The 26,050-nt window shown below is 41.7% G+C and overlaps 2 protein-coding genes across 2 annotated transcripts; both read left to right on the top strand.

The window, feature by feature from the left end:
• The first annotated feature begins 3,087 nt into the window (after positions 1–3,087).
• LOC311103109 (uncharacterized protein) lies at positions 3,088–15,268 on the top strand. The gene is made up of 6 exons (XM_084144645.1): positions 3,088–3,341; positions 3,434–3,510; positions 3,729–3,805; positions 4,091–4,248; positions 13,305–13,367; positions 14,596–15,268. The coding sequence occupies exons 2-6, from the start codon at positions 3,476–3,478 to the stop codon at positions 14,950–14,952; spliced, it is 690 nt and encodes a 229-aa protein (XP_084000771.1). The 5' UTR covers positions 3,088–3,341; positions 3,434–3,475; the 3' UTR covers positions 14,953–15,268.
• An 8,320-nt stretch (positions 15,269–23,588) lies between these two features.
• On the top strand, positions 23,589–24,695 carry sstr1a (somatostatin receptor 1a; the record flags this gene model as incomplete). The annotated part of the gene is made up of 1 exon (XM_084144306.1): positions 23,589–24,695. The coding sequence occupies one exon, from the start codon at positions 23,589–23,591 to the stop codon at positions 24,693–24,695; it is 1,107 nt and encodes a 368-aa protein (XP_084000432.1).
• Between the last annotated feature and the right edge of the window lie 1,355 nt (positions 24,696–26,050).

The raw sequence follows: 26,050 nt of genomic DNA, 5'->3' as shown, positions 1-26,050 counted from the left end.
TATATATATATATACACAGTGGGGAGAAAAATCCAGAAAATCACATTGTATGATTTTTAAGTAATTAATTTGCATTTTATTGCATGACATAAGTATTTGATCACCTACCAACCAGTAAGAATTCCGGCTCTCACAGACCTGTTAGTTTTTCTTTAAGAAGCCCTCCTGTTCTCCACTCATTACCTGTATTAACTGCACCTGTTTGAACCCGTTGCCTGTATAAAAGACACCTGTCCACACACTCAATCAAACAGACTCCAACCTCTCCACAATGGCCAAGACCAGAGAGCTGTGTAAGGACATCAGGGATAAAATTGTAGACCTGCACAAGGCTGGGATGGGCTACAGGACAATAGGCAAGCAGCTTGGTGAGAAGCAACAACTGTTGGCGCAATTATTAGAAAATGGAAGAAGTTCAAGATGACGGTCAATCACCCTCGGTCTGGGGCTCCATGCAAGATCTCACCTCGTGGGGCATCAATGATCATGACGAAGGTGAGGGATCAGCCCAGAACTACACGGCAGGACCTGGTCAATGACCTGAAGAGAGCTGGGACCACAGTCTCAAAGAAAACCATTAGTAACACACTACGCCGTCATGGATTAAAATCCTGCAGTGCACGCAAGGTCCCCCTGCTCAAGCCAGCGCATGTCCAGGTCCGTCTGAAGTTTTCCAATGACCATCTGGATGATCCAGAGGAGGAATGGGAGAAGGTCATGTGGTCTGATGAGACAAAAATAGAGCTTTTTGGTCTAAACTCCACTCGCCGTGTTTGGAGGAAGAAGAAGGATGAGTACAACCCCAAGAACACCATCCCAACCGTGAAGCATGGAGGTGGAAACATCATTCTTTGGGGATGCTTTTCTGCAAAGGGGACAGGATGACTGCACCGTATTGATGGGAGGATGGATGGGGCCATGTATCGCAAGATCTTGGCCAACAACCTCCTTCCATCAGTAAGAGCATTGAAGATGGGTCGTGGCTGGGTCTTCCAGCATGACAACGACCCGAAACACACAGCCAGGGCAACTAAGGAGTGGCTCCGTAAGAAGCATCTCAAGGTCCTGGAGTGGCCTAGCCAGTCTCCAGACCTGAACCCAATAGAAAATCTCTGGAGGGAGCTGAAAGTCCGTATTGCCTCCGAAACCTGAAGGATCTGGAGAAGGTCTGTATGGAGGAGTGGGCCAAAATCCCTGCTGCAGTGTGTGCAAACCTGGTCAAGACCTACAGGAAACGTATGATCTCTGTAATTGCAAACAAAGGTTTCTGTACCAAATATTAAGTTCTGCTTTTCTGATGTATCAAATACTTATGTCATGCAATAAAATGCAAATTAATTACTTAAAAATCATACAATGTGATTTTCTGGATTTTAGTTTTAGATTCCGTCTCTCACAGTTGAAGTGTACCTATGATAAAAATTACAGACCTCTACATGCTTTGTAAGTAGGAAAACCTGCAAAATCGGCAGTGTATCAAATACTTGTTCTCTCTCTCTATATATATATATATATATATATATATATATATATATATATATATATATATATATATATATATATATATATATATATACAGTGGGGGGGAAAAAAAGTATTTAGTCAGCCACCAATTGTGCAAGTTCTCCCACTTAAAAAGATGAGAGAGGCCTGTAATTTTCATCATAGGTACACGTCAACTATGACAGACAAAATGAGGGAAAAAAAATCCAGAAAATCACATTGTAGGATTTTTAATGAATTTATTTGCAAATTATGGTGGAAAATAAGTATTTGGTCAATAACAAAAGTTTCTCAATACTTTGTTATATACCCTTTTTTGGCAATGACACAGGTCAAACGTTTTCAAAAGGTTTTCACACACTGTTGCTGGTATTTTGGCCCATTCCTCCATGCAGATCTCCTCTAGAGCAGTGATGTTTTGGGGCTGTCGCTGGGCAACACGGACTTTCAACTCCCTCCAAAGATTTTCTATGGGGTTGAGATCTGGAGACTGGCTAGGCCACTCCATGACCTTGAAATGCTTCTTACGAAGCCACTCCTTCGTTGCCCGGGCGGTGTGTTTGGGATCATTGTCATGCTGAAAGACCCAGCCACGTTTAATCTTCAATGCCCTTGCTGATGGAAGGAGGTTTTCACTCAAAATCTCACGATACATGGCCCCATTCATTCTTTCCTTTACACGGATCAGTCGTCCTGGTCCCTTTGCAGAAAAACAGCCCCAAAGCATTATGTTTCCACCCCCATGCTTCACAGAGGTATGGTGTTCTTTGGATGCAACTCAGCATTCTTTGTCCTCCAAACACGACGAGTTGAGTTTTTACCAAAAAGTTATATTTTGGTTTCATCTGACATTCTCCCAATCCTCTTCTGGATCATCCAAATGCACTCTAGCAAACTTCAGACGAGCCTGGACATGTACTGGCTTAAGCAGGGGGACACGTCTTGCACTGCAGGATTTGAGTCCCTGGCGGCGTAGTGTGTTACTGATGGTAGGCTTTGTTACTTTGGTCCCAGCTCTCTGCAGGTCATTCACTAGGTCACCCCGTGTGGTTCTGGGATTTTTGCTCAACGTTCTTGTGATCATTTTGACCCCACGGGGTGAGATCTTGCGTGGAGCCCCAGATCGAGGGAGATTATCAGTGGTCTTGTATGTCTTCCATTTCCTAATAATTGCTCCCACAGTTGATTTCTTCAAACCAAGCTGCTTACCTATTGCAGATTCAGTCTTCCCAGCCTGGTGCAGGTCTACAATTTTGTTTCTGGTGTCCTTTGACAGCTCTTTGGTCTTGGCCATAGTGGAGTTTGGAGTGTGACTGTTTGAGGTTGTGGACAGGTGTCTTTTATACTGATAACAAGTTCAAACAGGTGCCATTAATACAGGTAACGAGTGGAGGACAGAGGAGCCTCTTAAAGAAGAAGTTACAGGTCTGTGAGAGCCAGAAATATTGCTTGTTTATAGGTGACCAAATACTTATTTTCCACCATAATTTGCAAATAAATTCATTAAAAATCCTACAATGTGATTTTCTGGATTTTTTTTCCTCAATTTGTCTGTCATAGTTGACGTGTACCTATGATGAAAATTACAGGCCTCTCTCATCTTTTTAAGTGGGAGAACTTGCACAATTGGTGGCTGACTAAATACTTTTCCCCCCACTGTATACACACACACATGTACCAGCCAATGCCAAAATCTACCAGCATTTGGCTGGTGTTAATTTCCCACCCTGCTGAATATGGGTCAGAATTATGAAGCCACCAGAATGTTCAGCAATGCCTTAAGGGTGGACCCCACCTACATCAGAGGATACATCTGCCGGGCCCAAGCCTATCGCAATGTAAGCACGATGCCGTCACCATGATTTTTAGTTTTTTGATTTATAAACTTATTTTATATTTATAGTTCTTATCTTATTTTTGATCTAAACAGGTCAATGATCTGAAGAGAGCAAATCTTACATGAGCCACTCACATGAAGCCAGGTGCACAACACTTCTATATCATGAGGTAAAGGGGCTTACCATTACCTTTCTGTCACATACATAAAAGCTATTGTCCTTGACTTACAGGTGTCGTTTTGCTGTATAAATGTTACATTTCTCAGGTAAGATATTGTATCAGGCTTGAGTTTACTGTAAGTCTATAGGAGTGACTTCAACCATTATTTTAGAATACAGTAACAGTACTATGTATTAACAGTTCTACATGCTCTTGCTCTGTTCCAGAGGACAGTATCTGTGTGACATGGAACAGTTTGACCTGACCAGATTCTGTATCAAATACGCTGCTGAGATGAACAAAGGTACAAAGATTCTATGCATAAAGGAAGCACAATATGATCTCCCTGACTGACAAGCCATTGCTATCTCACAGACCGATGCTATATGGCAGAACTCACTTTGTGTGTCCAAAATGATATCCTAATCCCTACATAGTCCACTACTTTTGATCAGAGCCCATAGGGCTCTGGTCAAAAGTATTGCACTACAGTATAGTGAATAGGGTGCCATTTAGGACTCAACAACTGTCTTATACGGACCATTCCAAACAGACTGTGATATTTATATTGGCCCTTCCCCACCACCAGCTCTAGGGTCATGTCCTATCCAGCAGGCTGCAGTCCAGTCTTTCCTGGGGAATGATGCCAAAGCCATTGCCTGTCTAGAGGCAGCCACCAACAACCGACCCTCACCTCCCATCCTCATTCTGCTGGGCAAGACCCAGATGAAGGCAAGCAAGTTCATGGTAGGTTGTTGCTATGTTATGGGTTACCATACCTTGACATGTTTCATCCATTAACTCAGGGTTTCCCAAACTCGGACCTGGGGGCCCGCCTGGGTGCACGTTTTGGTTTTGGCCCTAGCACTACACAACTGATTCAAATAATCAAAGCTTGATGATGAGTTGGGTATCTGAATCAGCTGTGTAGTGCTAGGGCAAAAACAAAAACGTGCACCCAGGGGTGGCCCCAGGACAGAGTTTGGGAAACCCTGCATTAACTAACAGTCACGCTTGACTTTTTTTCTACAAGCAATGACTTTGCTGACAGCTACTTTATTGAGGAAAAAATGAACTTACTATGACTGAGATACAGTGCCTTGCAGAAGTATTCATCCCCCTTGACGTTTTTTCCTATTTTGTTGCATTACAACCTGTAATTGAAATGGATTTCATGTCCAAAGATTGGTGAAGTGAAATGAAATAAATAAATAAGGGAAAAGTGGTGGGTGCATTTGTATTCAACCCCTTTGCTATGAAGCCCCTAAATAAGATCTGGTGCGACCAATTACCTTCAGAAGTCACATAATTAGTTAAATAAAGTCCACCTGTGTGCATTCTAAGTGTCACATGATCTGTCACATGATCTCAGTATATATACACACCTGTTCTGAAAGGCCCCAGAGTCTGCAACACCACTAAGCAAGGGGCACCACGAAGACCAAGGAGCTCTCCAAACAGGTCAGGGACAAAGTTGTGGAGAAGTACAGATCAGGGTTGGGTTATAAAAAAATATCTGAAACTTTGAACATCCCACGGAGCACCATTAAATCCATTATTAAAAAATGGAAAGAATATGGCACCACAACAAACCTGCCAAGAGAAGGCCACCCACCAAAACTCACAGACCAGGCAAGGAGGGCATTAATCAGAGAGGCAACAAAGAGACCAAAGATAACCCTGAAGGAGCTGCAAAGCTCCACAGCAGAGATTGGAGTATCTGTCCATAGGACCACTTTAAGGCATACACTCCACAGTGCTGGGCTTTATGGAAGAGTGGCCAGAAAAAAGCCATTGCTTAAAGAAAAAAATAAGCTAACACATTTGGTGTTCGCAAAAAGGCATGTGGGAGACTCCCCAAACATATGGAAGAAGGTACACTGGTCAGATGAGACTAAAATTGAGCTTTTTTTCCATCAAGGAAAACGCTATGTCTGGCGCAAACCCAACACCTCTCATCACCCTGAGAACACCATCCCCACAGTGAAGTATGGTGGTGCAGCATCATGCTGTGGGGATCTTTTTCATCGGCAGGGACTGGGAAACTGGTCAGAATTGAAGGAATGATGGATGGCGCTAAATACAGGGAAATTCTTGAGGGAAACCTGTTTCAGTCTTCCAGAGATTTGAGACTGGGACGGAGGTTCACCTTCCAGCAGGACAATGACCCTAAGCATACTGCTAAACAACACTCGGGTGGTTTAAGGGGAAACATTTCAATGTCTTGGAATGGCCTAGTCAAAGGCCAGACCACAATCCAATTGAGAATCTGTGGTATGACTTAAAGATTGCTGTACACCAGCGGAACCCATCCAGCTTGATGGAGCTGGAGCAGTTTTGACTTGAAGAATAGGCAAGAATCTCAGTGGGGGTGGGCGGAGCTAGCATGTTGGAGTGAACGGCTGTGTGTGAGAGGCTCCTGCAACTTTTTTGCGAAATAATCTAACCTAATTTACTTTATGGCACTTACAACAAACGTTTCTTTCTAATACAATATTATAACTTTCTATGTGAAAATGCCGAGTAATAAGCGACCAAAGGACAATAAATCCACATCGGAGGCCTACTCCCCACCAAACAACGAGACAGACATTGCGGAAGGCACAGGTAACAACGTGACACTTACAGAACTTACCCGGGCTTTGGGAGAACTGCGTGTTGCAATAGCGGAGGATCTTAAGACTACTATTGCTGAACTGGACACTAAAATCGAGAGTACCGTTCGAACGGTTGCTTTGCAGATTTGGCTCTCCTCGGTTTTGGACGCAGAGAAGTTTATCCGGGAATATACGCCAATCCCCCGTACAGGTTAGAGTGCCTTGTCATTGTGTGTTAGGGTCTGCTCATGGACTCGAATCCATACTATACCATAACGGGTGAAACCGTATTAAACGGTCTCAGCAAGGGCTACCGAACATGTAATACGCTGAGCTGACCAATGGAGGGCGGTCAGAGCTCTCATTTAACGTTAATTTCACTTTCATTCCGACTGGGTTTAGAGCGATGCCTGTTTGGGGGGCCTTCCAGGTCGGATCATTGACACTTTCGGATGGATATACTTATATTCCCCCATACCATTATTCCTATTACCATACCATGTATTTATTGCTTGCAGGGGTCTGGGGGTGATGGTTGGGAAGGGGCAGAAGCAGACACCTGGATAGCAAGTTGATGCTTTGTGCTGTTCTGCCTTTGTCATAGCCTGGCCCGCTCTCACGATATGATTCCCACCAGCCCTCCGTGGTCCTTGTGTCTGTGTAGGTGTGCGTACATATAATAATTATTATTTGTACTTTATTATTATTTTCTCTTAGCATTTTAGTATTATGTATGTGTATATTTTAAATTAGTATAGATTATTATTCTGGGGTATGAATGTTTGTGTATGTAGATGTGTGTGTATGGATGTACAGTGGGGAAAAAAAGTATTTAGTCAGCCACCAATTGTGCAAGTTCTCCCACTTAAAAAGATGAGAGAGGCCTGTAATTTTCATCATAGGTACACGTCAACTATGACAGACAAATTGAGATTTTTTTTTCCAGAAAATCACATTGTAGGATTTTTAATGAATTTATTTGCAAATTATGGTGGAAAATAAGTATTTGGTCACCTACAAACAAGCAAGATTTCTGGCTCTCACAGACCTGTAACTTCTTCTTTAAGAGGCTCCTCTGTCTTCCACTCGTTACCTGTATTAATGGCACCTGTTTGAACTTGTTATCAGTATAAAAGACACCTGTCCACAACCTCAAACAGTCACACTCCAAACTCCACTATGGCCAAGACCAAAGAGCTGTCAAAGGACACCAGAAACAAAATTGTAGACCTGCACCAGGCTGGGAAGACTGAATCTGCAATAGGTAAGCAGCTTGGTTTGAAGAAATCAACTGTGGGAGCAATTATTAGGAAATGGAAGACATACAAGACCACTGATAATCTCCCTCGATCTGGGGCTCTACGCAAGATCTCACCCCGTGGGGTCAAAATGATCACAAGAACGGTGAGCAAAAATCCCAGAACCACACGGGGGGACCTAGTGAATGACCTGCAGAGAGCTGGAATCAAAGTAACAAAGCCTACCATCAGTAACACACTACGCCGCCAGGGACTCAAATCCTGCAGTACAGACGTATCCCCCTGCTTAAGCCAATACATGTCCAGGCCCGTCTGAAGTTTGCTAGAGTGCATTTGGATGATCCAGAAGAGGATTGGGAAAATGTCATATGGTCAGATGAAACCAAAATATAACTTTTTGGTAAAAACTCAACTCGTCGTGTTTGGAGGACAAAGAATGCTGAGTTGCATCCAAAGAACACCATACCTACTGTGAAGCATGGGGGTGGAAACATCATGCTTTGGGGCTGTTTTTCTGCAAAGGGACCAGGACGACTGATCCGTGTAAAGGAAAGAATGAATGGGGCCATGTATCGTGAGATTTTGAGTGAAAACCTGCTTCCATCAGCAAGGGCATTGAAGATGAAACGTGGCTGGGTCTTTCAGCATGACAATGATCCCAAACACACCGCCCGGGCAACGAAGGAGTGGCTTCGTAAGAAGCATTTCAAGGTCCTGGAGTGGCCTAGCCAGTCTCCAGATCTCAACCCCATAGAAAATCTTTGGAGGGAGTTGAAAGTCCGTGTTGCCCAGCGACAGCCCCAAAATATCACTGCTCTAGAGGAGATCTGCATGGAGGAATGGGCCAAAATACCAGCAACAGTGTGTGAAAACCTTGTGAAGACTTACAGAAAACGTTTGACCTGTGTCATTGCCAACAAAGGGTATATAACAAAGTATTGAGTAACTTTTGTTATTGACCAAATACTTATTTTCCACCATAATTTGCAAATAAATTCATTAAAAATCCTACAATGTGATTTTCTGGATTTATTTTCCTCATTTTGTCTGTCATAGTTGACGTGTACCTATGATGAAAATTACAGGCCTCTCTCATCTTTTTAAGTGGGAGAACTTGCACAATTGGTGGCTGACTAAATACTTTTTTTCCCCACTGTATGTGTGTGTATGTATCTGTATATATTTAAGAATATTTATTTTATATGTATATTGTTTGTATGTGTATGTATACATGTGTTTGTATGTAGGTGTGTGTGTGTATGTATGTGTGTGTGTATGTATATGTGTGTATGTGTACGTGTGTATATGTGTGTGTGTATATATATATATATATACGCACGTGTATGTATACATGTGTTTGTATGTGTATGTAGGTGTGTGTGTGTGTGTGTGTATGTATGTAGGTATGCACATGTATGTATGTGTGTGTGTGGATGGGTATGTGTGTGTGTATGTGTGCACATGTATATATATCACTTTTTTTAAAATTATTTTTTAATTATTTATTATTATTTATTATTATTTATTATTATTTATTTTATTTATTTTATTTGTTTATTTGTTTTTTATCGGGGGGTACGTTCAATTTATCAAAATCCTTGTTCCCATCTCCTAACCCACAATATGTAACTGTACTGCTGTCTATGTCGGTTACTGATGGTTTATGTTTAGACCGACATTGCTTAGCAACAGAATCTTGTGATGATACATCTTGCTTATCTCAGGGATTGACCCAAGATGAACCTTAAGTGCGCAATATGTTTAAGTTGCAATTTATTCTGTTTAGGTTTATTAGATGCTAATTGAACACTGTAAGCGCGGGAGCCTCCTCAGTTCATATGTTAGTAGAAGTTCTAGGATAGTGAGAGGTGAACGTATAGTTCGGATTTTATTTTTGTTTTACCTCTTGTTCGAGGTCGCGCAGTGCTTTTTTGGCATCAGCCAGACAATGTGTTTGTTATTTTTATTTTCATATTTTTTTCTGTCCTATTTGTGTATGCCTGTTAAATGTGGGTTGATGGGGGGGGGGGGGGGGGGGTAAAGGTTGGGGAAAGTAGGGGAACAGGGTGGAGAGTAAAGGTGCTTGCGGGGGGGGGAGGGGTGGGTTGGATACTGCTCGGGTGTAGGTGCTACATATGATGATCGTGATGGTTTGGTGCGCTTTCTTACCTTTTTAGTGAGTTACATGTTATGCAGGCCACCATAGGAACTACAATTGAGAGGAGGGCGGGGCTTACATTCACTTCCTGGAATGTCAACGGTTTAAACGAACCAATTAAGAGAGGCAAGGTCCTAGCCCACTTGAAAGCACTTTCGTCTGATATTATATTTTTGCAAGAAACCCATCTGAAAAAAAAAATTCTCATAACAGACTTAAATGTAAGTGGGTGGGGCAAGTGTATCACTCTAACTTCTCTGCCAAAACGAGAGGCACAGCGATTCTGGTACGGAAAGGAATTCCCTTTCTACATAAAACCACTATTGTGGATAAAGAGGGTCGTTATGTGATCGTAATAGGAGAGATCCACTCTACTTCTGTAACTCTACTAAATATCTATGGGCCAAACATTGATAACCCCTCTTTTTTCAAAAGAGTCCTTGCCCTGATTCCAGATATCTCCCATACTAATCTGGTCATTGGAGGGGACCTTAACTGTGTACTAGACCAATATTTGGATAGATCCTCTACCCGGCGAACCCCTACCTCCTATTCAAGCGAATTCTTGAATACCTACATAAAAAAATCAAACTTATTTGATATATGGAGGATCTCTAATCCTACGGGTAGGGAATACTCCTTTTACTCTCATGTTCACAATGTATATACTCGAATTGACTACTTTTTGGTTGATGCTAAACTACTCCCCTATACCTGTAATGTGAGATATCATGATATTATAATCTCTGACCACAGTCCACTCACCTTCTCCCTGAGATTGGGTGACATCGTACCAAACGAGAGGGTCTGGAGGTTGAATCCTCAACTCCTCACATAACCAACATCTTAAAGACCAAATTACATTTTTCTTTGATACCAACGACAACACAGAGACTTCCCCAGCATTATTGTGGGAAACGCTGAAGGCGTATTTGAGAGGCTGTATCATCTCCTTTCAGACTGCCAGGAGTAGGCAAAACAGAAGAAAATTGGTAGAACTGGAGACACGTGTCTTTCATACCTATACACCATTCTTGTGTGTGTTCAATAAAAAATATTTGAACGAAGAATCTCAGTGGCTAGATGTGCCAAGCTTATAGAGACATACTCCAAGAGACTTTCAGCTGTAATTGCTGCAAAAGGTGGCTCTACAAAGTATTGACTTTGGGGGGGGGGGGGTGAATAGTTATGCACGCTCAAGTTTTCTGTTTTTTGGTCTTATTGCTTGTTTGTTTCACACACAAAAATATTTTGCATCTTCAAAGTGGTAGGCATGTTGTGTAAATCAAATGAAACAAACCCCCCAAAAATCAGTTTTAATTCCAGGTTGTAAGGCAACAAAATAGGAAAAATACCATGGGGGGGTGAATACATTCGCAAGCCACTGTGTGTGTTAGGACATGGTGGATAGAGAGCTAGGTTGTATGTGTTAGGACACCATGGATAGATAGAGAGCTAGGTTGTATGTGTTAGGACATGGTGGATAGAGAGCTAGGTTGTATGTGTTAGGACACCATGGATAGATAGAGAGCTAGGTTGTATGTGTTAGGACATGGTGGATAGAGAGCTAGGTTGTATGTGTTAGGACATGGTGGGTAGATAGAGAGCTAGGTTGTATGTGTTAGGACACCATGGATAGATAGAGAGCTAGGTTGTATGTGTTAGGACATGGTGGATAGAGAGCTAGGTTGTATGTGTTAGGACACCATGGATAGATAGAGAGCTAGGTTGTATGTGTTAGGACATGGTGGATAGATAGAGAGCTAGGTTGTATGTGTTAGGACATGGTGGATAGAGAGCTAGGTTGTATGTGTTAGGACATGGTGGATAGATAGAGAGCTAGGTTGTGTGTGTTAGGACATGGTGGATAGAGAGCTAGGTTGTATGTGTTAGGACATGGTGGATAGATAGAGAGCTAGGTTGTATGTGTTAGGACATGGTGGATAGATAGAGAGCTAGGTTGTATGTGTTAGGACATGGTGGATAGAGAGCTAGGTTGTATGTGTTAGGACATGGTGGATAGATAGAGAGCTAGGTTGTATGTGTTACGACATGGTGGATAGAGAGCTAGGTTGTATGTGTTAGGACACCATGGATAGATAGAGAGCTAGGTTGTATGTGTTAGGACATGGTGGATAGATAGAGAGCTAGGTTGTATGTGTTAGGACATGGTGGATAGAGAGCTAGGTTGTATGTGTTAGGACACCATGGATAGATAGAGAGCTAGGTTGTATGTGTTAGGACATGGTGGATAGATAGAGAGCTAGGTTGTATGTGTTAGGACATGGTGGATAGATAGAGAGCTAGGTTGTATGTGTTAGGACACCATGGATAGATAGAGAGCTAGGTTGTATGTGTTAGGACATGGTGGATAGAGAGCTAGGTTGTATGTGTTAGGACATGGTGGATAGATAGAGAGCTAGGTTGTATGTGTTAGGACATGGTGGATAGATAGAGAGCTAGGTTGTATGTGTTAGGACATGGTGGATAGATAGAGAGCTAGGTTGTATGTGTTAGGACATGGTGGATAGAGAGCTAGGTTGTATGTGTTAGGACACCATGGATAGATAGAGAGCTAGGTTGTATGTGTTAGGACATGGTGGATAGATAGAGAGCTAGGTTGTATGTGTTAGGACATGGTGGATAGATAGAGAGCTAGGTTGTATGTGTTAGGACATGGTGGATAGATAGAGAGCTAGGTTGTATGTGTTAGGACATGGTGGATAGAGAGCTAGGTTGTATGTGTTAGGACACCATGGATAGATAGAGAGCTAGGTTGTATGTGTTAGGACATGGTGGATAGATAGAGAGCTAGGTTGTATGTGTTAGGACATGGTGGATAGAGAGCTAGGTTGTATGTGTTAGGACACCATGGATAGATAGAGAGCTAGGTTGTATGTGTTAGGACATGGTGGATAGATAGAGAGCTAGGTTGTATGTGTTAGGACATGGTGGATAGATAAATATAATAATAATAATAATATAATATGCCATTTAGCAGACGCTTTTATCCAAAGCGACTTACAGTCGTGCGTGCATACATTTTTTGTGTATGGGTGGTCCCGGGGATCGAACCCACTACCTTGGCGTTACAAGCGCCGTGCTCTACCAGCTGAGCTACAGAGAGCTAGGTTGTATGTGTTAGGACATGGTGGATAGATAGAGAGCTAGGTTGTATGTGTTAGGGCATGGTGGATAGATAGAGAGCTAGGTTGTATGTGTTAGGACATGGTGGATAGATAGAGAGCTAGGTTGTATGTGTTAGGACATGGTGGATAGAGAGCTAGGTTGTATGTGTTAGGACATGGTGGATAGATAGAGAGCTAGGTTGTATGTGTTAGGACATGGTGGATAGAGAGCTAGGTTGTATGTATTCGCCCCAGGCGATGAGTTCTCACATTCTTCAATTATTCATCACAAGCAGGGTTGTTGTTGACTGCATATCTCTGTTTTACAAATCAAATCAAATTTGATTTGTCACATGCTTCGTAAACAACATGTGTAGACTAACAGTGAAATGCTGACTTAGGTGTCCTTTTTCCGACAGTGCAGAAAAAAATAAAATAAAAGGTAAAATAAAAAATGTAATAGTGAATAATGAATAACAATAATTAGTAAAAACATAACATGGCTATATACAGGGAGTACCATATTCATATAGTGATACAGTACCATAACAATGTCACATAGTAATGTGTTCAGTAGCACCACTCATGATACTGTATCACTTCATCCATGGTGTCTTCAGTGAAGTTGTTGTGGTGTAACGTTACGGTCTTTCTTCTGCAGGATTTCAAAGTTGCCTCCTTGAGAAGTCACCATCTACGATGCCCTAGGAGTCTACCATCACAGGTCTCTCCCCCCACACACTCGCTATAGACACCCTGACACCCTATCACGTCTAACAGTTCTTACCACGCAATAACATGTTATTCTTCAAAAGCATCTCTACATTCAGGGTTTGATAGTAAATTCCATGTACTATCTCAAATTGTTATCCAAACCATGCTATTCATTATTATTTTCATGGTATTCATAATTTCCAGTTGGGTAATCCAATTTATGCTGCCATTAATAGTGAATTAATATTTGCGTTTTGTCTGAAGACCATAAACACTGCATGACCTTTTATGAAGAATGATTGATGATTTCAATTAACTGTGATGGTTATTGTTCTAATGTGGTCATGATCGGTTCAGAAGATGAAGAAATCAGTGTAGTGTTACAACATTGACCCGCGGGCCAAATCCTTGTATCACAAATCCTTAAGACACTCATCTTACTGTTCGACACATTTTAATCAGACTACCTGTGTTGGGAACAGTAGAAACCTTTCAGACTGTCTCTGTACTCTCCCTGTGTACAGCACATAGAATAATAAATCAGAAAGCCTTTTTGGAACGCTTCTTACAGAGAAATCCTATGGGACCTTTTAACATCTTTCACATTGCTGTGGAAATGTTCAAAACCATTTTTACATGCCGAGATAAAGTTTTCCTCTCAGAGAGCTGCGGAGAAAAAAAAAGTGGGTTTTCAGAGAAAAATAGGTAATTTAGACATGCTCTAAAGCAGGGGTGTCAAACTCATTCCACGGAGGGCCGAGTGTCTGCTGGTTTTTGGTTTATCCTTTCAATTAAGACCTAGACAACGTGGTGAGGGGAGTTCCTTACTAGTTAGTGACCTTAATTCATCAATCAAGTACAAGGGAGGAGTGAAAACCCACAGACTCTCTGCCCTCCGTGGAATGAGTTTGACACGTGATCTAAAGGTTGTGATCCTTCCTGACAGTGTCCTTCCCTCTTTTTAGGAGGGGGGATTATAATGGTATTGGCCCAGAACACATATACTGGGATACAGCAACTCCTTTGAAAACTCTGGTCATTTGGAGAGGAGTGTTAATGCACTTGGAGTAGAGTAGTGGTTGTTGCTATCCTGAACAAAACAGTGTTTTACAGGATCTTTAAATGTGCCCAGTTAGATGGTTGGTGAAGTTTATTTTCTATGTGAATGGATTTTAGGACAAAATAACATCTTATTATGAACTCTATAGCCTGTGTGTGTGTGTGTGTGTGTCTGTCAGTGTGCATACGTGTGTGTCTGCGTGCATGCCGGCATGTGCGTGTGGGACGGGTGTATGTCCTCCAGGCTGGGTCAGCTCCAGAAGCCAGTAGAAGCCTACCGCCAGGCCATGCAGCTTCCTAGATGCCTATGTGGGACGGGGCAACACCTGCATGGACTACGGCCACGCGCAGGCTACCAAACGGGCTCAGAGAGACTTCCTGTCTGTCCTGCACCTAAACCCTGTCTGCTCCAACGCACACATCCATCTGCCCTCCCGGTTCAACCCCAACCCTTAACTTTGACTCAAGCACAACCCAGAATCCTGACCCTCAACTACCTGGTATACACAGCTCTGCAAACATGTTATTCAGATTAGAATCTACTTGGAGAACAGAGGATGGTCCTCTTGTGCTTCTACTGGGTCTTTCCTGTGATGCTAATAGGGAACTGAAATTATTTTTATCAATGTCCTTCAAAACCAAGTGTATTGTGTAATGTGTGTATCCTCACTTATGAGTCATCTACTGCAGCTACATTGTGAATTAATTTATTAATTGTCATATTGTTGAGCATTGAAGAGCAGACCACTTCTGGCTCTTGTGCTGTTCTTGATAGGGCAACGAGGGGGTGGATTGACATTAATTCAACCTGGTCAGACATATTTATGTGAATAAAATAGTCTCCACATTGTATCCATCATCTTTTTTGTACTCAGGCTTGTATTCACTCCCATCCTGTTGCTAAGATATGTATTTGCTGCATTTAGGTAAAAACGAAACCAGGCAACTTTCTATTTAAAACAAAGACCGCTGTCAACATGCCATATTCTTTAAGTGTAATTCTAGCACTTTGTTAAATGTAAATTGAGTGTTACAGTGATTTAGTCTGTTTAAATTCATGCGTTGGCATTTTTTAACTTCGTACGTAACTCCAATCTGGTCCTCCAGTTCACGTTGGTAGCAGAGATTAACCCCAAGTGCTGGAAGGCGTTTGAGGGGTGAGCAGTCATCAACCTGCAGATGTGCAACATGTATGCTGCTTTCCAAGACATATAACATGGCTCTGATGGCACCTCATTGGATACATACACCATCAAACCCATTGATGTTAGTTCTAAGCAGGCTGGTTGGTAATGAGATAATGTGGATCCTGTGGGGAATTGCAGTCTCCTGCTTCAGTAATGGATGGTCACTGAAGAAAGATAATTCTCTGAAGATCATCCACTCAGTCAGGAGAGCGTGTTTGGTCCATGTTTATAGAATGCAGGCTGTTGAGTACATTAAGGGATGATTGCCAGTGTACTGCCATATTCAGCATTTCATCGAATAACTTGGATATGTTGTATTGTAGCTATACACTGAGTATACCAAACATTAGGAACACCTTCCTAATATTGAGTTGCACACTCCCCTCCCCCCTTTTGCCCTCAGAACAGCCTCAATTCGTTGGGCATGGTGTCAAAAGTGTTCCACAGCGTTGCAGTTCTTGACACAAACCGGTGTGCCTGGCACCTACTACCATACCCCGTTCAAAGGCACTTAAATATTTTGTCTTGCCCATTCACCCTCTGAATGGCACACACACAATCCATGTCTCAAGGCTTTAAAATCCTTCTTTAACTTGTCTCCTCCCCTTCATCCACACTGATTGAAGTGGATTTAACAAGTGACATCAATAAGGGATCATAGCTTTCAACTGGCCAGTCTGTCATGGAAAAAGCATGTATACACTGGGTGTAGGCTACTGCATACATGAACAAGGCAACAGTAAACATGTTGTCCCCCTTGTGCCAATTGAGATACCGCGCCCCCTTTCAGCCAATTGAGATATCATGTGTGACTAAAACGTTTCAGTTAATTACTATAGCTCACGCCTTGGGCCAATCAGTGTAATTTTGTAAATGCCAGATCACTATGGCAAGACGCATCATTCACCAAAGTTTTGTCAAAATCTGGCCAGCGCTGTCTGAGATATCACTGTGACTAACATGTGAACCACAGTCCCTCCCCGATTTCATGGTGGGGGACAATAAATTAATATAAAAGGGGTGGAACAGGGCTGCAACCACCAAATACTTGCTCTGTCTCTAGGCCTATTTGAGCTCATCTGCATTGTCTAGACTGAATTATTACAGTTTTTTCCAACTGCTTACACACGTTTTCAAAACGATGTCTCCTTTTTTCAAAACTCTACACACAATTCCCAAAACTGCACACACAAAATGCCTCACATCTCCTTCAAAATGTAACACTGCATTCAAAATGTCAGAATGAAGCATTTGCATCAAATGGCAAACACTTCTTTCATAATAGTACATTTTTGGATATACCATGTAAACACTGTTGTTCTAAATCTAAAGCTCTTTGGTCTTTCATAGGCTTATATCTACATTTCAATACAATGTTCTACAGTGAAAGTAATCTGCTGAGAGGGGTAACAAGTTCACTGTAAACACCAATGCAATGTAGAAACTGAAAATATTTATTAGGCCAAACATTAGTTGTATACAGTAGCATACAACAAAACCATAAACATATGTAAACCAAAAGTATATTCTTTAGAATACAGTAAAGAACACAATTGTGTGTGTGGGGTCCCGGGGGGCAGTCCAGGAATTGGTAGGGGGGGCGCAGTCACCAGTGCTAAGCTACGCTTCATCTCTTCTCCGGGCTGGGTCTGGCCACAATACTTCATCCATATCACAAGATACGTTTTCTCTTGCCAAACATCGAGGGAAGTATCTCCTAGCATTGCGTATCCAACCTTGGACAGAGGCAACCTCTATGTCCCCACATGCGTCCTCCATTGCCTGGAGAAGCGGCATGCGGGCATAGGGTTGGCGATCATACACTTACCAGCGCCAGGCTGAGAAGAATTCCTCTATGGGATTTAGAAAATGTGAATATGGGGGTAGGTACAAAACTACAAATTGTGGATGGGTGGCAAACCAGTTTTGGACCAGAACAGCCCGGTGAAAACTAACATTGTCCCATATAACCACAAATCTAGCAGGCTCCTGATCTGGATCAGGGACAAGCATTGTGTAAATTGCATCCAGAAAAGTGAGCATATGGCCGGTGTTGTACGGACCCAGTGTGGCATTGTGATGGAGGACCCCGTTTTGAGTGATGGCAGCACACAGTTATATTACCCTCATGCTGTCCAGGGACGTTGGTAATTGCCCTCTGTCCTATTACATTTCTTCCGCAGCGCCTGGTTTTGGTGAGGTTGAAGCCAACCTCATCCACATAAATAAATTAATGGCGAATTACATGGGCATCCATCTCCAATACTCTCTGTAACAGACAAAAGGATATACAGATGAGTAAATATGGTATGTCTGAAGTACTGGAAGTAGTGTTGCATACATACCTCTACAAAGTAATTTCGCAGATTCTTGACTGTCAGTTTCTCTCAAATGGCACCTTGTAAAGTTGTTTCATCGTCACTTGGTGCCGTTGAAGGATGCATTGTATGGTCAACAGGCTTACAGCATTGATGTTGCTAAATATGGGGTCATTATTCAAGATATGCTCTCTTATCTCTCGAATCCTAATTGCATTGTTGGCCAAAACCATATTTATAATTGTAGTCTCTTGTACATCTGTAAACAAGCGTCCTCGTCCTCCATGATGTCTTTGCCTTTCCACTCTGTACAGAACTCAAACACAGTAGGTGTTCAGCATAGGAACTGTAAACAATGTACAATTTTTTTTTAGTACAGCATGATAACCAACCTCATTCATTCAATGCAGTGCAGTAAATGGATGGCTTAGAGTTACTCTCAATCCAGCCTCTCTCATGGTCAAACCGTGGTTGATCACATGATCAACAAGTGTTGCCCTAATCTCATCAGATATGGCTCTCCTTCCTTCTCTTCTTTGCCCTCGTCCTCTTCCTCTTCCAACTCTTCGTCTTTGAATTTGTCCTCGTTGTTGTCCCCTGCCTTTCCCTCCTACTCCTCTTGCTCTCTGTCCATTGTTGGCATCCATTGTTCAAAACAGGTAATCTGACCTTTGATCTATTTATAGGCCTATACTACAGTAAAGCAGTGATTGGTTAGTGATCAGTTAAGCAATTAGTGTTTGCACATGTGAGGAGTGTGTGTGTGTGACCTGGTGAATAAGTGTAGCATTTTGATTGGTTGTGTTTGGAAAAGGAAAGCAAGTCACTTCCTGTTAGATTTTTGTGTTTTAGGTAGAGAATTGTGTTTTTTGTTTTGAAAAAAGTGTTTTATGCAATTGACAACTGAGTCAAAGGCTGAGAAATAGCTTATGGTTTTGGAGATTTGGTGTGTAGTTTTGCACTTTGAGTGAGAGGTTTCAAAAATCGTGTGACATGAAAAGAGTTTGTGTGTAAGCAGTTGGAAAAAACTGTAATTACTGTTGTCACATTCTGTTGCAAAATTCAACAAGTGTGTCAAGGGAAGGATACCCATACATTTAAAATAAATTGCTTGGCTCTAGATTATACCTATCTATATATACTTTACATTGTTTGCGAGATCAGACATAATATCACTATAATCCAAGTGTTATTTTCAGAAGTTGCTTTTATTTCAGCGCATCTAATTTGTAAACATTTCAACTGTATTAAATCATATATTTTTTCAATTGCACGAAAAATCAAACACCCACCAAAATAAAGTTATCTTTGTCTCTTTCTTGTGATGTAACTGTCGAGATGGTGCGTTAAATCCAGACTGAGCATAAGCGTTTTTATAGATGCAACGGAAAGCCAATGTATTCCATTGAGGCCATTTCAGCCATTACTGGAGTGTGTTTGACAAGTCATTACAAACGTTTACGTTAGCGAAAAAAATAATTGCACATGCATGAGTGGAAAATAGTCGAGAGTAAAATGAAAGCAATCAATCCAGCGAGATTTAAGTGACAAGTGGATTTTGCACCCAAATAAATGTCTGAAAGGGAGAGGAGCTCCTCAGGTGGGCGGGGCATGCGAGTTGCTACTCAATGTGTTCACTGTTGAGTAGTTTTAGTCCAATGTGTACCAGATATTGTACAGAGATTTGTCATAACAAGTTACAAGGTCAGATGGTTGTATTGTGCTGTAGTGTAAAATGTTTTTTGTATTAAGTACTTGATGTGTTTAGGCCTGTTAAATCAGTCTGTCTCAAGGATATGTGGTTCAGTGCATTGTGTTGTGTTGCAGGCCATGTGGTAATGAATCAAACCCACAACCTCTGCCATTGCAGGCTCCATGCTCCAGCCAACTGAGCCAATGGGTCTTATTTCCCTAATGACTTGTGATTGGCCTGCCAGATTAGATTCAGCAATTGTGGCCAAGGATTTTAATTAAACCTGGGTGATGAATGTGACCCGGCCGGCTGGGTGCTATGACAGCCGTCCTGTTGTTCTGTCAGCAGGGCTGCTATGTTTCACACACTGCTGTTGGGTCTCTGATACCATTATTTCATACATTTATTTTAATTCAGTTCCACTGATTTAATAAAATAATGTTTTTTTAGGTGCTGTTGCATACTTGTTGACTTGATTGTATTGTTGATAGTGGGATTGCATGGAACTCAATCAAATCTTTAAATTGATTGTTTTAGCATAGACCAAGACCATTCAATTCATAAGGTGTATGTGGAGAATTCAAGTGTTATGACTTTAAAAACTATAGTTAGCTATGAATAGACAGCCTCAAACTGTTTGGGCTTGGTTTTACTGTGTGTGTGTATTCCCTAGCTCTTCTCCTCCAGCCCAACGATGCCCTGGTCTGCCAGCTCCGTGCTGATGTCAGAGGCCACATGGGCTTGACTGACAAAGCGGTGGAAGGCTACAGAACAGCAGTGGAACTCAGAGTCACTGGAGGGCTGAGATGAGCCATCCCCATAGTAGTGGTACTGTACCGTCTGTCTCCATATGACGCTACTCAAATCAAATCAATGTTTTTTGTATTAAGTACTTGATTTGTTTAGGCCTGTTAAATCACTCTACACGACAGGTTCAGACCTACTGGTTATGGTTGACAGTAAAGATATGCTGTCAATCAAAATGGATACTTTGTGATATTGTGCATAGGAATCTTTATTTTTTGTATTTTTTTGTTACATGTTTAATGTAACTTCCATGACATTGCATTTGAGTGTTTCAAGAGTCATGTTTGATGTGCAATCCTGTCTTAAGTGCAGGTGCATTTACTGTGGGTGTTTTGAAAAAACACTTATAGCTGATATACTGCTTGAAAAAATAGATATTGCTTCGTGCCAAGTTCAATATCTAACTTCATTAATCCCCATTGAGTAGTTGGAAACAGCTTGCAGTGACAGTGATTGAATCAGAGAGAGACCATTTTGTCTCAGCATACACAGTATCCCAACAAACAAACACATTGTATTTCATTGGCTTTGGAGCTCTTTCCCAGTGAAATAACTGGTTTATTTCTTGCCCATCCAAATCAGCTGAGTCAGTCATCATAAAACATGAGCTAGAGAGATGAGTAGGAGGCCTATGGAGTATGAAAAACACCTGCCAAATGAACCGGTGTGCATCCAGGAGGGAGCGAGAGATAGGAGTCTGTTCCACTCACATACTGAGACGGTGTATGTGTGCGCTGCTTGTTGCATTTCAAGGGCAATCATGCAGTCATTCTCTGAGAACAATGCTAGCAAAAATGATATGGCTGACCCAACTGAATGCAGTGTGTTTCTCAGTGGCGACCCGTCATTCAGGGCAGGTACTAAAACGTATTGCCTGTTTTGCATGTAATTTTGGCATTAATACATGTCACATATCAGTTTGCAAACAATGTAAAAAATAAATAAATCATTGAGTTAATAAAGCCGCATACAAACATGGTCTCTTTTTTTGCTTTCTTGAGTAAGGCAGCACGTGTTTCAGCCTAGCTCAGTGCTTTCTGTGGTGGTGGGGCAGCCAGCGGAAAATACGGAGCGTAGGGGGTGGTAATGTTCTCTAGTTGCGCCGTGATTGGCTCAGTGTTCTGTCACTCATTCGGACACTACATCACCGCCAAATCTAAGGGTAGAGCTCGAAAATTCAAGCCCCTTGGGTGCTGCCATAGTTACATTAACAGTGCCCATCTAAGAAGGCTCAAGGTCATTGGCCACAGATAAAATGACGTCAAATCACGTTATATCTACAGTAGCTTTGTTTGGACTGATCATGTCAACATACTTTCAAAATCTTAGCTAGCAGTCATGAATCAAGTTGACAATCTACTGGCAAATCCTTTTTAATCCTTGTCATATGAAGAGAAATTATGAAGAGAAATTATAGATAAAACTTATCGGTGCTCCTTGGCCATTGGACATAAACATTACACAACAAGTTGGAAATTGCAAATTCAACAATGATTGGTTTGGAAGGAATCAGTGGATAACTGCAAGCATTGCAATGCAATCACTAGCCTGCTATTCAGTGGAGTGGCTGTGTGGTCTCAAGTCTGGGTTCAAGGGTCTCTTTTCCAAGCTTAAAATGATAAACATTCAGCATTGGCCATGCTGTCAATCCAGCATGATTTCTGCCGCGCTCAAAACAACTTAACTCGGAACTGGGAAATCTGACTTCAGTGAGTTCAAGACAACTGTTAACTCGGGGAAAAAAAGAGCTCGGACTGGGAAAATATGTTTTGAACAGTCATCCAACTCGGAATTGTAAATCGGGAACTCGGGCCTCTTTCTAAAGCTACAACCTGAAGGTCACTGACATCATTATGATTCGACCTTGTTTTTTCAGAGTTCCCAATTGTCTTGAAAGCACCATAAATCCAGAGAATGCCAGACTTTAAGGTCAAAATTTGCCCACCAACAACCGCTGTGCCACCTTCCTGTTCAAGTGAGCACAGCACAAAAAGGTGAGTCCAAAAAGGTATTGTATGCTGCTGCATAAATGATGTAATATGCCAGGGAGATATGTATACTGTAGCTAAGAAAGTAATACTAAGTGTATGTGTAGTAAGCTGTTAGTAGCCCATGTGCCTCACCCTAATAACTTTGTCAACACAGATATTGCATTTAACTTTCCTCATGAAACTGTATTTACTTACTTTGATTTTCAGTCCTAGAGCAGGGAGTGTCGCGAGTACTGCAGGATTCTGTTCCAACTAGGCACCACACCTGACCCACTGAGCTAATTGATCAGTTCAATGATTGACTAAATTCAACACACCTGGTCTTCCAGGTCGGTTTTAAGGAAAAGCATGAAGCGCATGCAGCACTACAGGATCAGGGTTACCTACCCCGTCTCTAGAGTGAGTCTCTAATCTGTTTGTGTACCAGAGGGCCATACTGTGATCTGAGTATGACGCACTTCCATTGACTTTATTAATTAAACATTAATTAAAAAATAACACTGTCTTATTTGAAATTATCTGTGACATTCCCCCATGACGTGGAGATTATTTGTGATTTTCTCGTCTGTAATAATTATAGTTGGTATGACAGCTCACCTATTTCAAAATGAAGACTATCTTTGTGCTCTGTAGCCTACACATGCCAGGTATGCTTTTTGATTGTCATTTTAAGATGAAAATCTAAGGAAGATGACACATCATTGTTGTTAAATATCACAATATGTCAAAACACAATGTATGCAGTTGTATTAGTCTCATACATTTTCAATAGTGCTGAGTGTGTTTTGATTTAATTGTGAAATTGCTGATATGAAGAAAACTAGTGGAAACATTTAACTATTGTGCTTTGTCATCAAAAGACAAGGCTCTGCAGCAATTTACCAATCAATCAGTTGAAATTGAATGTGTGTTTTGACGTTCAACGACATTTCTATTTCAGATTACAGTGGTGTATATAGATTAGGATCTAGCCTATACCCACCGTTACGTCATTTTACGACGTCTGAAGCTGCGTCTCTCAAATGACTACAGCATTCGTAGCTATCCATGGTCCTGAAACGCACCGTCTGCGCGCTGCACCACCGATCAACTGCGGTGAGGAGATGGGTTATCTGGACAGTAGCACTGTCTGAGAAGGGTTATTTAAGATATTTTTGAAGAGAAAAAACGGCCAAAATGCTCCTTAACAGCTCTTTCAGGAATCTAACACTGGAGGACGGGTTTTCCCCAATAAACAACTCGTCTGGGAACGGAACGTACAGCGAGTCTCACGGCAGCGCTATCCTCATCTCCTTCATTTACTCCGTTGTCTGTTTGGTCGGACTATGCGGGAACTCTATGGTTATCTATGTCATTTTCAGATATGCCAAAATGAAAACGGCAACAAATATTTACATTCTGAACTTGGCCATCGCGGACGAGTTACTTATGCTGAGTGTCCCCTTCTTGGTGACATCTTCACTCCTTCATCACTGGCCTTTCGGCTCCCTTCTCTGCCGACTTGTTCTAAGTGTTGACGCTATTAATATGTTTACGAGTATTTACTGCTTAACTGTACTTAGCATAGACCGATATATTGCGGTTGTGCACCCCATCAAAGCCTCCCGGTACAGGAGACCCACAATAGCTAAAATAGTCAACTTTGGGGTTTGGATGTTTTCTATCCTGGTAACTTTGCCCATTATTATATTTTCCACGACCGTTCCAAACTTGGACGGTTCGCTCGCTTGCAACATTCAGATGCCAGAGCCAGTGAACCAGTGGATGGCTGTGTTTGTGATTTATGCCTTTCTCATGGGCTTTCTGTTCCCAGTCATTGCGATCTGTATGTGTTACATCCTCATCATCGCCAAGATGAGAGTGGTGGCAATGAAGGCAGGCTGGCAGCAGCGTAAGAAGTCGGAGAGAAAGATCACTCTGATGGTGTTGATGGTGGTGACTGTGTTTGTCATCTGTTGGATGCCCTTTCACATTGTGCAGCTCGTTAATGTCTTTGTGGAGCACCATAACGCAACACTCATGCAACTCGCAGTGATTTTGGGGTACGCAAACAGCTGCGCCAATCCTATACTGTATGGATTTTTATCAGACAATTTCAAACGTTCGTTCCAAAGAATTTTGTGCCTGCGGTGGATGGACAATGCAACGGAGGAATCAATAGATTACTATGCCACGGCTCTGAAAAGTCGTGGTTACAGTGTGGATGAATTTCAACCGGACAACATGGAATGTGACAGCACTTATAGAAATGGAATCTGCACTTCGAGGACAACGACACTGTAGCCTAGCATATGGACATAAAGTGATGAAACGCTATGAACAAAATCATAAATGTGACCACTGAGTGTTTCGCTCATTAGGCCTACTAGTCTGTTACTTCGGTATTTATTAGTTTTGTTTTCTTGCAACTATTTATATGAACTGAATTAAAATGTTGACTAATCAAAATGTCTTATTATTGTTTGTATCTTTGCAATGTGGATTCAGGTGGCACTGTGCGTAATAGTCCTCCAATTATGACAAGTAGCATACAGAGCAGAAACAGACTGGCAGTGTAGTGACATTATTTCCACTGTGAGCCAGAGGTGTGTTGAAGTTGAAGTCACAAATATGATGACCTGAGACTGGACTTGATAGAAAATACAATAACTTGAGACTTGACTTCAACTTGGAGCCTCAAGACTCGGGACTCGACTTTGACTTGAGACTGATTACTTGAAATTATCTAACGTTTTGTCACTCATTTTGTGAGTCTCCATGGATTAGTCTACTCTCCACGCAGCCAGAGACAGCATCACACTTGAAAAAAATATATTGGCTTGTGAAACGCACACTCCGCCCTCTCTCTGATTGGACCAACTGTCAATCAACACAGGTCGGATGAGCTAGCGCAGTGAGAAGGTTTTGGGGGGTCGCGAGTGTGAAACTGAGTGGGAATATATATTTAAATAGGCTACATATAGTCTACCATTTGTATTTTATATCAATATCTTTGATTATTCGATCTGGTCACTAACATAGGCCTACAGCATTGAACCAAATGTTTGTTTCTAAAACACCTCATCTATGCTTCAGAACCAAAACGTTGTGCATTTTGACTGTTGACCAGTCATCAGCATTGGCGCGCAAAGACGGGCTCACATATCCAGATCAGTGACCAGAAAGCGCTTGTTTCATTTTCTCCGGTTTTGCTAGGCAAAAATAGAGTAGCCTACCTAAGTGTTGTGATAATTGCGTTGTTTGCTCTATGACCTGTTAGTTCATAGGCCTATATATCATGGTGTCAAGGCATAAGGCCAAGACAATAAGAAGACAGTGGCAGGATAAATTCAAACACACATTTGCTTCATTACAAACGCAGAGTGCAACATCTGTCAGGTGAAGTCCTGTAGGGTAACATGGGGTAAGACGCCCCACTAAGATCAGTGTCTAATTGCTGACCAAAAAAAAGCAAAGTTTGGAAAACATTGTAGGTCAATGATGGCCATGCTTAGGGTAACAAACTATAAAAGAAAATAAATAAATACATATTCTATTGGGGGCAACTTGTGCCATGGGGTTTCACAGAAGTGTCCCTATTTTTTACCTCACCTGCACATAAATGATCTTTCTTCTTTTTACCTTTTCCTTACACTCCA

This window comes from Coregonus lavaretus (assembly GCF_964263955.1).
Source record: "Coregonus lavaretus genome assembly, chromosome: 27".
Taxonomy (NCBI): Eukaryota; Metazoa; Chordata; class Actinopteri; order Salmoniformes; family Salmonidae; genus Coregonus; species Coregonus lavaretus.
The sequence above is the reverse complement of the archived record's forward strand: the minus strand, read 5'-3'. Positions and strand labels throughout refer to the sequence as shown.